The sequence below is a fragment of the Diplotaxodon limnothrissa genome, linkage group LG16 (genome assembly GCF_057381915.1).
Source record: "Diplotaxodon limnothrissa isolate DT_005_m linkage group LG16, D_limnothrissa_male_GT1.1, whole genome shotgun sequence".
Classification (NCBI taxonomy): domain Eukaryota; kingdom Metazoa; phylum Chordata; class Actinopteri; order Cichliformes; family Cichlidae; genus Diplotaxodon; species Diplotaxodon limnothrissa.
Genome location: NC_140611.1, coordinates 32,349,706 through 32,363,441, shown reverse-complemented (window position 1 = coordinate 32,363,441; position 13,736 = coordinate 32,349,706). Strand labels below are relative to the sequence as shown.

General features: G+C 42.0%; 1 protein-coding gene across 1 annotated transcript; it reads left to right on the top strand.

The window, feature by feature from the left end:
- The first annotated feature begins 5,576 nt into the window (after nt 1-5,576).
- Nucleotides 5,577-7,616, top strand: LOC146616488 (CD276 antigen homolog). The gene is made up of 4 exons (XM_085375285.1): nt 5,577-5,616; nt 5,804-6,166; nt 7,134-7,427; nt 7,531-7,616. The coding sequence occupies exons 1-4, from the start codon at nt 5,577-5,579 to the stop codon at nt 7,614-7,616; spliced, it is 783 nt and encodes a 260-aa protein (XP_085231411.1).
- Nucleotides 7,617-13,736: the final 6,120 nt, after the last annotated feature.

Sequence of the window (13,736 nt, the reverse complement as noted above, 5' to 3'; positions counted from 1 at the left end):
CTGCTTTTAAAAATGAATGATGTAAGCGTCTGAATAAACAGAGGGGGCAGAGAATAAGCTGTACTGTAGTGAACTTTTAAAAGAGCTTTGGAAAAACACACAAAAAACTAATTTCTCTGTTGAGTAAAATCTGAAGCTCGCACACTTTGCGGTAGTTTCCCAGGAGAAACCAAAGCTGGAGGCAGTGCAGAGAACCTCAGCAGGGGAAACAGGAGTGCTGAGCTGGTGAAGTTTTGAAGACTGAAAGCTGAAAGTTTTTCTCTGAATCGAGGGGACGATGTGACTGCTCCCTCGTTGACTAACAACTAATGACAAGCATACGTGTGTTTATCTTTGAACTTTATTTAATTCAGCTTAATAAAGTGTGACTTAATAATGCATATGTCTCTTTTTGAAATGAAGCTGTTGAACTGATTTGTTTTTTAAAGGTGTTAAATGTGTTTAGTCTTTCAATTTAAACTTTAAGTCGAAAATTTGCTTTCTTTTTTTATTTTTAAACTGAAAAAAGGGTGTCCCGATAAAACCCTGCAAAACCCCCGCATTATAAATAGAACTTCCCACTTCCTGTTTGATAGGTTGGACCTTCGGTGTGGAGCACTTCTCTGTAACAATATGAAAGTTTTGAGTGTGTGGTTAGTTTTTACAGCGAGAAAAAGCTGGCGAGCGGGGAAAATCCTTGCAGGAGAGATCAGAAACTCCACACAATTCGTTTTATTACCAGTAAAAGGGCTGAAAAAAAAATTCCGTACTTCAGCATAAGTAATGTGACGCTCCTGAACTGGCCTCTGTTTACTATTAATTTACAGGAAATCTGAGAAATGCAACTGACTCAGTCTTTGTTTTTTCTGTAAAACATTTCTCTAAACTTTCTATGAGTAACAGCTGTTACACAGTTGTAAGTATGATTTGGTTCCTGAAAAAAATTGCAGCAATCGTTAAGTCCTGTTGGGTAAAACTAAACGACGCCACTTGATACTGATGCTCACCCGTAGAGACGATCCATACCAATGCTGGGATTGGTATCAGATCGATAATCTGGCTCTATCCTCCAAGTTCAGCATGTAGCCCACTGAATTGTTTGTTTTTTTTACAAATTAAAAACTGTACTTCAAACATGCACAATAAAAAAATCTCTGAATCTTTTTGCGTTGAAAGTCACATCTTTTAATAATAGCCTACAACACATTTAAACAACAGAAGTTGACCCAAAGACAGGCACGTATACCTTCCTCTTCTCAAAACAAAACCGAAAGGTGTGTTAACTTATTATTGTGGAAAATGAAAGTGATTTGGTGGTAATTGAAATGTGTTCAGAATTTGGTGAACTGAGATTGATCTCTTAAGCTATGAAACACTGCTCTCCCTTACATAAGCTGCCTTTATAGGTTAAAAGTATCAGTATCGGTATTGATATCAGCAATACCTCCCCTGTATTTACCGGGTGTTTTTGACCTTTCAGACGGGGAATGTAGACTATTAAAACATTCCTCTTTCCGAAGAGTTTAGAAGAAGGTCTTGTATAGAGGTTATCCTGCCTGTAAACACAATAGCTCAAAAAGTTTTGAATCAATTCCAACAAAACTTTGCAGGGGTGTAGACCAGCGGTCCCCAACCAGATCGGTTTAATGTCAGACAATATTTTCACAGACCGGCCTTTAAGCTGTCACGGATAAACAACAAAATAAAATGATACGATCAAGACAAAAACTGTGGTGTTTTGTAAATACAATAATAAACGTGAATTCACTGTGTAATTGTGTAACTTTATTAGCAGAGTCCTCCGAAAATGCTGCAACAACATTAAGAGCAACATCCTCCGCTCTGCCCCTTAATGCCCTCTGGTCACTATGGTAATGCGTAAATATTTCTTTCAAAATAAGACGCACAACTACAACATGGGAAAAGATCCAGGGAAACCGAGTTAACGATAAAAACCCTGAAAACCATGAATTTCACACCTGAGCCTCAACTCTCGTGGCCCGGTACCAGTTCGTGACCCGGGGGTTGGGGACCGCTGGGGTAGAGTGCAGTGATGTTAACAGTCTAATAAAATTTGGCCTACATCTACTGAGGTCTTGAAGGTCAGCAGATTGATCTTAATGTCAAAGTGCTCTGTAGACTTAAACCTATGATTCTTCCTGCCTTTGTGTTAGGGAAAATATTCTAAAACACTTCTTCAGTAAAGACTCAGAGAAACACACAGAACTTCTTGCTAGCAAGGGCAGCCTCCAGACTGAGACTCGCGCTGAGCACTGCCCCTGGTCTTTATTTTATACTCCATTGAACGTGTGTACGTGTGTGTGTGTGTGTGTGTGTGTGTGTGTGTCCTGCTGATCAAAGGGTCATAAAAGGTACATCCTTGGTCAGGAGAAGGGTGAGGAAGTCCAGCAGTTAAAGCACTTAGACTAAAACAAACGTAACTACGTTAATCCTGCCATAAAACAATAAAACCAGGTACAAGCTCTCTCGTTCTCCCAGGACGTGGGGGTGCATTCCTGGGGTGCACGCCAAGCCTGCAGCCTGCTAGAGATCACACACAATTAATTATATGCCTCTAAGTATACATGGTTGAATATTTCCTAATACAAATAACTACATGCAGTATTCTACCATATGCAAACTTATATCACTAAAAGATTATACTGACTACTAAATACAATTTTCCATTGACACTTTGTCTGTATTAACAACATATAGGCACGTAGGGGATGACATACGGGGATTCTAAGTATCTTCCTCTGGAGGTCAACCAGGGTCAAACTTTCATAAAATGTCTATTATCTTTAAAATTATGTCTTTTACAATTCTACTGCCTTTGTTTGTATTGGAAATATTTATGAAATGATGCTGTTATGCCTGGGCTGAGGTAATAAGGTAATAGGCTTCGTCTGGCCACGAAACTGCTTGTCAGTCATCTATCCCAACAAAAACTATACAGAACGAAGATCAGTGATCACAGGGTGGGTGGAAGACGCGATGAAGCACCTCGTGATAACACCAAAATAAGATAAGATAGAACTTTATTAATCCCTCGGGTGGGTTCCTCTGGGAAATTCGATAATTCGAAAATGTGCAAAGGATGAAAAAAATGACGGGAAACCGTGCAAAGTTGTGCAGTTTATGAAGACGTGCCAAACGTTTTTGTCTAACCTCACACCTCCGTTTAATTGTCTTTGTGACCATTTGACCTTTGACCCTACAAATGTCACATACTCCATTACACATAATACGCATTGCAAAACCTGCATAACTATTAACAAGTCAGCCATATTCTTCTTTTTTTTTTGGCCTGTCCCGTTTGGCTCTTTTGCCATCAGAATTGTTGTCTAAAGGCAAAGAAAGATGCCCAACGGATTTACTTTACCAAACTGACCATCCCAGCCTTGCCGTAATGGTCCATTTGATTCACCTTTTATTGTTTATTTTATTTTCACTTACTGAATACGGGACAGACTTGACTGGGGGAAAGAAGGGGAGAAAGAAAGAGGGAAAGAGAAACAGCTGAGAAGAGGGACGGGGGAGAAGGGCAAAAAACAAAAACCAACAGAACGGGCAGAGAAAAAAAAATGCATATATCAATCACCTGGATCACCTGCTGAGAAAGAAAAAAGAAAGCAAGCAGAAGAGAACAAGAGTAATAGAATAAACAACATCACAATGATATATGGGAATATGACAGTAAATACTAAATGTTAAACATTATTGTGCAGCACATAAGATCAACAGAACACAGTGTGCTTTGAGGTAGGAGCCAAAAAGGGTGTAGTTTGTGGGTGTGATCACCCGTGTGTACACCTGTGAGCATGGACGCGCTTGTTTTTTGTTTTTTTAAAAGGTTCCTTCATGTAATAATCTGCTAGAGGGTGTGGGGGGGCCACAGCCCCGTCCTCCAGGGCGTGAAGCAGGTGTGGAGGAGATCAAAACTCCAGACATCCAGAGGCCCCCAGAACACAAGAGACCAAGGAAGACCAACAGAGGGGCAGCTGCGCCACTGTCCCGGAAAGAGCTGAGGAGAGTCCCAGATGAGGGCTCACTCAGCAGCTGCGGAGCAGAAGCCAGGGGGAGTTGCAGTGACGCGCCCGTGAGCTCCGCCGGCAGCCAGCTGCGCCTGAGTGACCGAGCCCCAGGCCGAGAGGCCGGGGGCACCCCACCTCCGAAGTGGCCCGAGCGAGCCCCAGGCTCCAGGCCCCGATAAGCGGCCGCCAAGGAGTGAGCCGGTGTGTACCTGGACGCCCATCCCCGGACACAAAGAACCACCAACGCACCGATGTCTGAGGGGGTCCGCCACTGGCAGGGGAAGTGGTGGTAGGGGGAGATAGGCCTCCAAACCTTGGAGGGCCTGAGATGTCCCCAGAGAGGTGGCGCCTGACACCCAACCTGACATATAGACACAGACATACAGGCACACACAGATACAAACATCCATTCCCACCCTCATGCTCTCATATGCACTTACTCCACACTCAACCAACGTGGAGACATACATAAAGAGACGTTGTACACACGATCACACTCCCCAAGCGTACTCTACAAACCGGGTCTAGGTGCCCCCGCCCCTGGAGGGGGGAACTGCACCCAGACCCAGGTGGTGTTTCCCTTTTCCCTGCGGTGGGGGGAGGCAGACCGCCCCGACTCCGCAGCAGCAGGAAGGCTCCACACTCCAGACCGCAGTCGGACGGCCAACTCCTCCTCCTAGTCCTAGCCCCCCTGCTCCAGCAGGTCGCAGAGAACGGGGGTGAGAGAAGACTCCGAACCTCCCTCCACCCGCTCATTGTAATGTTGATGCATGTGTGTTCTAAGGTGCATTTAAAACCCAGGAGGGCTTGGAGCTACCTGCCAGAGAGCAGCAGGTAAGCGCATGGTCCCTCCTGCTAGCCCTCAATGTCTACGTGTATTTAAAATTGAGAGGTGGGCAACGATGCCAGGGGTGGGGTGTACACCCTGATGGTACTTTGGACTCCGTGTATCGTGCCCACCCCCAAGATCCTATATGTATGTGTAATGAGAGTGTGAGTAATGTGAATGTCTAAGTTGTGGGATAAAATTGAGGCAGAGGCAGCCAGAAGGGGACAGAGGGGGGGGGGGGGGGGGGGGGGTAGCCTCCTCTGCACCCTGGTGACATACCCCTACTCCAAGGCCCTGCATGTGTGGGTGGTTGTGGTGGAGCGGGAAGAGGGAGGCAGCTGGAGATGGGGAGGGAAGGAAGGGAGGGGCAGGTGACCCCTCCCTGGGGTCAGCTCCCCCGCTGACCCCAGTAGGCACCCCCATACTCTGCGACCCGCCAGGGAAAGGGGGCCCAGGCCCATCCAGACCGGGCCCAGTGCAGCAGCGCCGCCCGGCCCCACAGAGCCCGGGACAGTCCACCCACTCAGCCATATTCTTGTGAATCAGAAATAGCAAAGAACTGTTAGAGACATGCGTCATTACTTTAAAATGGTCATCAAAGCGAATTTAGGGGAAGTCCCGATGACGTCTACCGCATCTCATAAGAGGAAGCGGAAGATGCACCATGCCTGGGCACCATGCGTCTAAAATCAGTTTTGTCATCTCGATTTATAGGAAACATCCTCACAAAAATGGCTATTCTGCTTGGACTTTTTTCTGCTCTCCTGTTTGGTAAGCTTTATATATTTTTATGCAAAGCCTGTGTGTTTACATTAAAGAAACAAAGTCAGCTGGTTTCTGTGGGACTGGGTTTGAAACTCATATTAAACATGGCTGTTTGTTGCATCATCGAAAAGTCCAATACCGGTGTTTGAGACTCATTAACTGCTTTCCTTTTTTTTTTTTTTTTACATTTTAGTGTCTGAAGCCATATTTGTGTACAATGTCAACTCAACCATCATGGACTCAGCACTCCTGGGATGTAGCGTGCCAGTTAAAACAGACTTGAAAAATCTTCGCTTTTACTGGCAGGATGAAAGGAAGGCTGTTTTGTACTCTTTCAATAAAGGAAAGACAATGTTCACGCATGTAAAAGACCCTTATCTGAACAGGACCGCGGCCTTCACCCAGGAAATGACGAAAGGAAATATTTCAGTCCTAGTCAAGAATTTGACTCTTGGAGATAATGGGAGGATATTTGAAGCTTACGCTGCAGTTTTTAATGGTTCGGAGACAGTGATGCAGACCTCAAAAGTTTGCCATGCAAATTTGTATGTAACAGGTAAGAGAGGAAGTTGGCTTTGCTGATGTTTATGTTTTATGAAGAAGTGAGTATACCAGCGAAATTTCTGAAAAAGGCTTTTTTGAGTTAACACTCAAAGTTCACACTAAATATGCATAAGTTGTTTGGGATTAAAGAGAAGATATGTGAACTCTTTTCTTTTTGTGAATTTCACTTTAGTTAGAGCACATGATTTTAAATCATAATGGATTGCATAACTAAAGACGCAACTTCCCATGTAATTTATTTTTAACTCACTACATGTAAGAGTTATCTGACCCAGCCCTGGTCATGAAGTAAAAGTGACCTTACAGTTGGGATTCTCTAAAGTTAATTTATTTTAACATAAACCTTCGAACTAATTTTGCGTTTTTTTTTTTTTTTTTACATTTGGCTAACTACCTGCTAGCTAAAGATATAAGATATAAAATAAAGAAAAAAATTAGAGATTTAGCTGATTTTGAAATATGTTATTAGCTGTGGAATACAACAGGCTAGCTGTTAGCTTTGGATAAAACTGGGTTTATGGTTAGCTTTAACGATCAGAAGAAATTACTTCTACTGATTTAAAGGTATTAGTGGATGGATATTATTAGCCATGACCATGCAAACTATAGTTGATCACAGAGGGTTTTGGGAGCCGGTTGGGGAATAAACGCTTTTCTCTAGCAACAGATCGGTTGCTAGGGAAAGATTCAGGTCACTGATTGGTCGGTAGGCCTGTGTGACTTTAGCAGTCATTTTCCCAGCAACTACTACCAACCAGTCAGGAATTATTCATTTCCCCTCATGACCAGTCTCGATGTCAGACAAGTTAATGTCATCACGTGTCTGCAAAACCTCAGTAGGTAGAATGATGGTATCAGTTTGATTAATCTAACTCTCACTCGAAACCGAACAAGCATTCTTAAAGATGAAAGGGACTTTTTTTTAAATTGACTTTAACATTCTTCCCCTCTCTCCTCAGTGCCTTACAAGCACCTCAAGCTGGCTGTAAACACTAAAACAATGACTTCAGTGTGCACGCTGCATGGTGTATTTCCAGCTCCTGAGATACGCTGGACCATCCACTACAACCACTCTGAATCCTTGGTTGAGTCGAAGCATGTCCACACTAAGACAGAGCAGGATCCTGAAAACTATTTGTACACCTCTAGCAGCACTCTCCACATCCCTGCAGATCATTACCGAGCCATTACCTGTCTGTGCCACAACCCCACTTCAAATACGACTCTGAACGCCACTTATACTTTAAGCAAAGGTAGGTTAAAAGTTCATAATGCCCTGTTTTCAACATGTTGAGTCAGAAAACAGGAAACAGGAAGAGCTTTGTGGATACAGACTGTGTCTTTCTGCTTCTCCAGGTGCAGCAGTGTGGAGTTTACCTGGCCGGACTGCAGGTCTCATAGTGGCTGCTGCAGTTCTTCTAACAGCTCTGCAGCAGCTGTAGTTCACACATGATGTGAGTTGATCGACAGAAGAAGCTTTTTTCAGGTTTATATATGTTTAAAGGACGTGTATGTGTTTCTGTCTCTTGTGTATGTGACACAGCAACATCTTAGTGCCTTTACATTTTGAATACAGGTATTAGAAATAGATTAATCTGTGTATTTTGTCCACCTGAAGATAGAAAAATCTGTTAATTTATTTTCTGTTCCTTTCTCAGGGCCTGGTTTTGGTGGTGGACGACTTCAGCTGGTCTAGGATATTCAAAGTACACCAAAGTTTGTGTGACTTTTGATGTATTTATAAGTGTATTTATGCCACACTACTCCAGTCTTATTGCAAGCCCAAATCAGAGACTTTTGAAAATGCTGCTTATCCAGTTTCAGTCTGGCCTGGACGGGAAAACACAGACTGAGTTTCATGAATCAGAAAAATGAAACCAAAAGATCACACCTAGGATCAGGTTCCCTGTGTGGTTTCATCCATTTCGTGTCAGTAGTTACTTCAGGATTTCATAAAAGGAACAATTGCGCACACATGTGGGTCAAAAACCTCGAGGTGGATAATAATAGTCCTGCTAGTTTTGTGTTCAGTGAAGGGAGTGCGGGCAGAAGATGAAAGGAGTAGAGATTGTGAAGGTGGATGAGTTTAAATGTTTGGGCTCGACCTTCCAAATAGACAGAGCAGACGAGACGTGAAGAAAAGAAACAGAGGAAGACCTCGGAGATTCATGGATGTAGTGAAGGACTGGTGATGGGGGAGGGTGCTGGGAGTGATCTGTTTTGAAAAGCAGCAGAAATCTCCTTTTAAACTTGTTTGGTTTTTTTAGCACTATGATTGTGAAGCACTTTGTTATATTTATCTATATGAATAAAATGTTATTTTACTTATGCTTCTGTTTCTTATTTTACAGTTTTGCCATTAAAGTTTAAAGGTTTTTTAGTTCTTCCTGATATTTCCTGGTGGTTCCTGTAAAGTTTTGGAAATCCATTCAGATTATGCTGATGGCATAGTGAACTACACTCACCAGCCTTATTGTGATTGGCTCATAACTTTGTGGCAAGATGTAAACATAATGGTCTCCCCCTGCAACCCATAATAATGGCAGAGGAGAGCGCTGGACTGCAAACAACAAAGCACCTTTACAACCTTACTTTTTATGCTGCTGGGTGGCTTCATTTACAATAATACATGTTTTTTAGTATATTTATGTTTTATATTATAAGCTGAAAAATGTTTTATTCAGACTTCAAGAGAAATATGGTGAAGGACCCCCCCCCCCTTTTTGACTCCACCCTGCAGGCTGTACAGAAAGCAGCCCTCAGTCATCAGTTGTGTGACCAAAATACAAAACACTCTATTTTTTTTTTCAGTGTGAACCAAAATAAGCGACTGAGTCCATGAAATCAGAAGGAAAGAGATTACAGAGGTCAAGATGACCAAAGCTTATCGCCATCTGGTGGAGAGAAAGCAGATTTAAGTCACGTCCACACTGGCTTCAGTTTACTGATCTTGAAGATATGTCCATGTTTTTTGCTGTTTGTGGATGTTATTATTCATGAACATGATTAATAACCCACCATGAATTTATCAACCAACCTTCTGCATCTTTTCATAGATTTTACAGGACCTGATTAAACTGATTGAGGCTAATGGTGCGGATAATGCAGAGCTGTGTGAAATATGCGTCTCTCTCTCTTTAATATTGCAGTCTTCTGATCTTATTGTAATTTCTCTGTAGTTATTATTACATAAATAAACGTCTCTTTTAGCACAATTTTCAGATATTTCATGAATCTAAATATTTTTTTCATCTTTTTGCACAAAAATCTTGAAGACTTCCACATCTGTAAACCAGATGTTTGTTCACATTTAGCTTGAAACTGAAGCATGGAAGTAATTTGTTGTTGATCAAAGTATTATGGAGTTACTGGTTCATCAGTGTTTTGATGTTAAAATAATACAAGCGTACTGGATTACAGAAAGCACAATTTGTGGGGGTTTTAGCTTATTTTACATGATTGAAAACTGTGATTAATTTTGCATTAGAATATTTTAGAGTAGCCATCACAAATAAAGGACAAGGTACAGGTGTGAGAAACCCAAACAGCCATTAAAATAAAGTAGCTCGGTCACTTGTGAGTTAAAAAAACTGGTTTATTGGATTATTTCTTCAGTAATTGTAGGTTATAGTTCTCCTCGGATCAACTTTTTTTTTATTGGTATTTATGAGCCTGTTTGAGCTGGGCGTATTGATTTAGTCATGACACGACAGGAAAATCAAATTAATCAATTATATTTTCAGCTCATTTTGGTTGATCTACTGAAGATGACACCACTTAGGACACAAATGTGGGACCCAAACCCTGCAAGAGACACCGAATCTCCTCACTGTAGGGTTAAAAGTTCAAGTTTTTCCTTTAATTTGTCCCTCGTCTGCAGCTGCGAGGTAAATTGGGAAAAATGAAGAGTGTTTTTAAGATGCCGCCTTTGTGGCTGCTTTAATGAAGTGTGTGTCTCTAAGGGTCCTACAGGGTTAAGCCCATGTTTGTCAAACAATGTGAGAGAAAAGGTGCTGCTGCACAAGTGGCATTAGTGGTATTTGGTGTGTTTTTACATACGTGTGTGTGTGTGTGTGATGGGTTCAGACGCCTGACCTTCTGGGTGGGGGGGTGGAGGGTGAAGCCAGCCAGGACTTAAAGCTGTTGGACAGACGGGCTCACAGGGAACAGAGCGGGAAACAGTCGAACAAGCTAAGCAAACAAGGAGAGGATTTTCCGCTCGGCCTGATCGTGTGTGGACACATGACGCCGCTGGAATCACGCTCAAAGGTCGGAGGTCAGACTTTAGCAAATACCAAACTAGTAAAGACCTCATGTGTTCAGTCAATGACATTTCCATTCATTTAGATCATTATTTCGTCTCCACAGTGAGTGGAGGGCGACATGCTGAAGAATCACGACACCGAAAGACCTGAAATATGTTCAATGCAGTTCCTTTTAGACACGAATGATTGTTTCAAAGTAGGTCTGAGTGTTTTCTGTGTCATTCTTTAAAATTGAAACGCATCCGTGCATCACTGAATTAATTCAAGCTGGCTTGTGTTTACTTTTTATGGACATTTGTTACATATATGTAGAGTTTCTTTGGCATTCTTTCAGTTTTATTTAGTTTTTTTCATCTGTCTGGAACAACAACATGAATACTTCAGTAGCAAACAATCCCCTGGCATTTATTTTGAAACTTCAGTTGCTGTTAGCCAACTAGCATGCACTAGTTTGCTCTGGTTTCTCCTCCTTTCCCCTCTAATATGATCAGAATTTATAAAATAAAAATTGTATGGCATTCATTAAGACTTAAAATTAATGACTGAGCAGGAAATAACTGAGGTTATAAGCTGGGTGAGAAGGAGGTACATTTTTTTCAGACTCCCATAGAATCAGACAGAAACGCCCCCTGCTGGTCATTGGAAACACTGCAAGTCTAAAGCATTGGTTTCACTTTTCAGACCCAAAGACGCTGCAGACCTCTGGTTTCAAAAAGCTGAGAGCCAAAACGCTCAGCCTTCAAACGCACAACCTCACAAACCATTCGGTGATGTCACACAGGTTACATCTTTTAAATACAGGCTATGACAAACACTTTATTCAGTTTCAGACTTGCATGTTTCTGCAGTTTCCCTGAAAATGTTCTTTATCAGTTAGATCCAAACTAATTTAGAACAATCAACTGATCATTAAATGAAAAAGTCAATTTATGGGGCCAAACTCCCAGCATGCACTCAGGTAGTGCAGCCATTCTCGGGAGCCTCTTGTTCCTGGTTCCCATGTCTCTGCTGGGATTAATCCCTGAACCACAGGTGTGATAATCCCAAACAGAATGGCCCTGCTGAACACAGGGACTGACGGTGCTCAGGCCCCAGTCTGCTTTGATCAGAGCCAGCAGCAGCTGTTCCGGTCGGTCCACAAACGGAGCCGGGAACGCCAAAGATACAAGAGGGCTAAACGACCCAACAGGGATCCTCTGTGACAGACACTGAGGGATGGAGGTGTTGGACAAACTCAGGACAAACATCACCCTGAACAGATTTAGCAGCAGGAAACACAGTAGAAGAAGCTTTGCACAGCGACCAGGACACTGATGATGAGTTTAAATCAGAGAGAAGAGTCTTTGATAGTTTTTATCTGTCACGGTGCTGAGGAGACCAGTCTGAAGGTCTGCTACTCGGTGTGGGCTTAAATGGGAAGAGGTTCATCAAGCTACAAAAAGAAAACTGTGTCTACAAAGTCTGAAATGCTCTGAACGTGGACAACACGTCCTCTGGACCCTGCCTCTCTGATAGTAATGGGTTGCATCAGTGCCTGTGGAGTTGGTAGGTTGCACATCTGGAAAAAGACCATCAGTGCTGAAAGACACGTCCCATTGAGAAAACATGTTTTCAGGGAAGGTATGGCATATTTCAGCAAGACAGTGCTAAACCACATACTGCATCTATTCCAGCAGCATGGCTTCACAATAAGAAGCTTCATAAAATGACTCAGTGGGCCCAGCAGCTCGAATCCTCAATCACCCAAAACGTCAGCAGCCACAGCAGCTGTGATGTCATGCACGGGTTTCTGGACTCCACATTCAGAAGCCTCAATGGTAGCATTTTGTTGCTATTGATTGCTAAATACAGATAATTAATAAACAGATAATTATTATTGACCAAAAACAACACTGATAACATGGCAGCAGCCATAAAGCTAAATTCAGTGAAATTAACATGTTTTTTTATGCTCAGCTCTAACCTGCTGCTAAGAAACTGATTTTGTACTCTATGTTGTGTTAGCTGTAATCAGACTGTCTGTCAGTAATTTATCACAGAGGTTTTTTTTAACAGAAAATTTTCCTTTTTGCATTTTTTCTACTCGATAGCACAAACTAACATTTCACATATGTCCAGATTTTTTTTTACTGTTTTGCTTCTGTTGAAATGTGTCCACATCCTCATAGTTCCCAGTTTCCACAGACTGTCTGTTAATCAGGGTTTTCTCTCCATTCTTCTTGAGTTTTTTTTACCTTTACCTTTCCTTAGAAACCACAATGAGATGCCTGTAGTTGTGAACTCCGGCTGTATCGATTAGCTTCACCTTAGCGAACTACAGCAGCCGATAACAAGTGCTCAAATTATCCCGAGGCATAAAGAAATCTTATATTTTATGCACTCAGTTCTCAGAGCTGCTCCAACATAAAATACTTCTCCAAAGAAAGTCAGGAAAACGTCTTGCAGCAATTTAGAGAAATCATGATGTCATTAGGGGTACGATTTTGGGTGGTTTTACCAAAATATCCCCAGCGTTACCTCCACATGTTGCAGTGCTGGTGAAACATGTGCATTAGTCAGTAAGATCAGAAAACATCCACATAAAAGCCATCCTGTTCTCTTCCACATATCGTGGCTCTGAACATTTTTATTCATAAAATGTGTTTATTCTCTTTCGTTTGTGCTTCAAGATGATTGGGATCCAATCAGACGAGGACCAGGAGTGTTTCTGATTTACAGCAAAGACACTGATTGCACTTTGGAGCTCCTACACAGCATTGAACCAAGTCCAGGTCTTGATGGCAGATGGAAACCCCTCAGGGAGAGGAGGACAAGATCACGGAGCGACAAAAAAGCCCAAGAAAGATAATAAAAATTATAGATAAAGGGTAGAAAACATTCAAATTTCATTCCAGAGTAAATGTACAAATCAGAAAGAAAAAATGAAGAAGATGAAGATCATCTCCATACCGCTCGAATGTTATGGCAAAGAGTGACCAGCTGAATCTTACGTAAATTATCAAATAATCAACAAGGCTGCGGGTGGAAGTTATCCATTGATTTCTTATCTGTCTGTGTTTCGTTGCTGTGGATAGATATAGTTACAGTTTTATTCATAATCTGATTTGTTTTGTTTCATAAATGGACCCAAAAAGTCAATATCTAAACAAAAGCATCACAGAAGCTGATCTAAAGTTTAGTAAAATAAGTAAAAGAGGCAAAAGAAAATCATCCCAAGTTGAACAGACTGATCCCGAAACCCTCAGAGATCAACGTCCTTCGAGGATTTAAAAAAAAACTACTTCAGGACTAGTCAGA